This window comes from Octopus bimaculoides, chromosome 17, assembly GCF_001194135.2.
Source record: "Octopus bimaculoides isolate UCB-OBI-ISO-001 chromosome 17, ASM119413v2, whole genome shotgun sequence".
Classification (NCBI taxonomy): Eukaryota; Metazoa; Mollusca; class Cephalopoda; order Octopoda; family Octopodidae; genus Octopus; species Octopus bimaculoides.
This window is the reverse complement of record NC_068997.1, coordinates 27,380,079-27,382,377: the sequence shown is the minus strand read 5'-3', so window position 1 is coordinate 27,382,377 and position 2,299 is coordinate 27,380,079. Positions and strand designations below refer to the sequence as shown.

Genomic DNA, 2,299 nt, shown 5'->3' with positions numbered 1-2,299 from the left:
ACATGATCCCACACTCATGGATAAGTGAATGTCTGAGTATATTCAGTATAACAGACAACATAAGAGAATTATTTAGCTGTAGCATGAAGAAATGGAAAGTCGATCTCTACTCAGGTGACACAGTCTTAGGGAAAGTTAATATTGAGGGAGGAATTTTCCAAGTAGACTCGTTATCCCCTTTAATATTTGTCGTATGTTTGATCCCGCTTAGTTTATTATTAAAGAAGGCAAAGCAGGGTGTCAGTTTAGAAATAGTCAGGGAAACATTAACAGATAGATAGATAGATAGATAGATAGATAGATAGATAGATAGATAGATAGATAGATAAGGAAACGAAGCAATCTGTGAGATTCCGACAACAGAATGGATTATACAATGAAGAGAACTCACAAATAACCACGGAAAATCGAACTTTTCCCTCCAATATACAATGTAGCCAATGCCAGTTCCTCCTTGGTCTTTAGGCTCAAGTTTCTGAAACAAGGGAAAATGAATGCATTAGACAGATAAAATGACACACAGATGTGTGTGTGTGTGTGTGTGTGTGTGTGTGTGTGTGTGTGTGTGTGTGTGTGTGTGTGTGTGTGTGTGTGTGTGTGTGTGTGTGTGTGTGTGTGTGTCGATAAAGGTATCTTACTGTCCACGTTATCTTCAGAGTCCCGACTGATCCTCCTCCACCACCGACCTCATCAGGAGCCTTGTCAGGAGAATCTTCACGTACAGAGTAATAAACTGGAAAATATAAGGGTATCCATAGCGTTACATACAGACTATTGATGACATGAACGGTGCACTAAGAAATATAATTTATATGTAAGGAATTGGCTGAGTATACGGTGTCCGCCGACCGCGTTTCTTCGCTATCGAGGATGATTTGAAGGTATCTGAAATACTGGGCCCACTTCCTAACGTATATTGTTAGTTTGAAGAATGAGCTGTGTGTTCGATCCGTAGAAAACTTCGTCTTTAAAGTTCCTGTATTCATAATACGACTGTATTGACGATTAGGATGAAATGCCGATACCGCAGTTCAACTGATATGCCTTGACGCCTTTACTCTAATGACATAGATACAGGACCTGAATTTTTAAAAGAGACCCAGTACTTGACTAGTACCATATTTTATTGACCTTGAAGGAATTGATTTGAAAACCTATAGATTTTTTTATTGGTTTAAATATTTCTAGATTTCTGTTGCTAGTGATACAATATAGAGCTTTAACTATAGTCATCCATTACCTGATGGTAAACTCACTGGGCCTCTGCCAAAAAAATTGGTTGCTTGAACTTTAAACGAATACTGTAGGCCTGGGTACAGCTTTTCAACTATAAAGGAGCGCGGGTATTTGGTTGAGAGCAGCGTGTTTTGATAGGGTATATCTGAAAAGAAAACATTAATGAATGAAAGACAATAACAAACACTTGACCGATATAAGGTTTTATCACAAAGACTATTTACAGCTAGACAGACAGAGGCAAAGAGAGTTAAGGGATTTGATGCATGGGGTAGAACATTGTACGAGTATGGGGGATGAGTACTTGCAGAAGCAAACGACAAAATAATCTAGGGAGTTGACTTGGTAGAAATGACAGCTAAATTCCCTTAAATCACACCCTTCTGCCTTGAACAATGAATGTTACTGAATGTTACATCAATACTGGTTTTCAATTTTGGTACAAGGCCAGCAATTTCGGGTGAGGGGCTAAGTCGGTTACATCAACCCCAGCACTCGACTGGTACTTACTTTATCGACCCCGAAAGGATAAAAGGTAAAGTCGACCCTGGCGGAATTTGAATGTTACGTCAATATTTACACCAGATATTACGTCAATATTGATTTTAATTGCGGTTAATATAAACGAAATATAAGGCGGCGAGCTGACAGAATCGTTAGCACACCGGTCAAAATTCTTTGCGGCATTTCGTCCATATTTACGGTCAGAGTTCAAATTCCGTTGTAGCCGATTTTCATCTGTCGAAAAAATAAGTACCAGTTATTTACTGGGATTCATGTAATCGACTTCTCCTCTTCCCCGAAAGGGTACACTAATGGTACTCTCTTTTACTCTTTAACTTGTTTCAATCATTTTACTGTTGCCATTCTGGAGCACCACCTTTAGTCGAACAAATAGACCCCAGGACTTATTCTTTGTAAGCCTAGTACTTATTCTATCGTTCTCCTTTGGCGAAACGCTAAGTTACGGGGACGTAAACACACCACCATCGGTTGTCATGCGATGTTAGGGGGACAAACACAGACACACAAACATACATACACACACACACACACACACACA

At 39.4% G+C, this 2,299-nt stretch overlaps 1 protein-coding gene across 3 annotated transcripts in view; it reads right to left on the bottom strand.

Moving 5' to 3' along the window:
• LOC106869455 (contactin) overlaps nucleotides 1–2,299 on the bottom strand; it is a 47,119-nt gene that overhangs the window by 4,298 nt on the left and 40,522 nt on the right. For all 3 annotated transcript variants that reach the window (XM_052974092.1, XM_052974093.1, XM_052974094.1), the window contains 3 exons: nucleotides 1,241–1,381; nucleotides 639–733; nucleotides 392–475 (listed from right to left, as the gene is read on the bottom strand). In XM_052974092.1, the coding sequence (XP_052830052.1) occupies nucleotides 392–475; nucleotides 639–733; nucleotides 1,241–1,381 (320 nt within the window). The remainder of the gene's footprint in view (nucleotides 1–391; nucleotides 476–638; nucleotides 734–1,240; nucleotides 1,382–2,299) is intronic.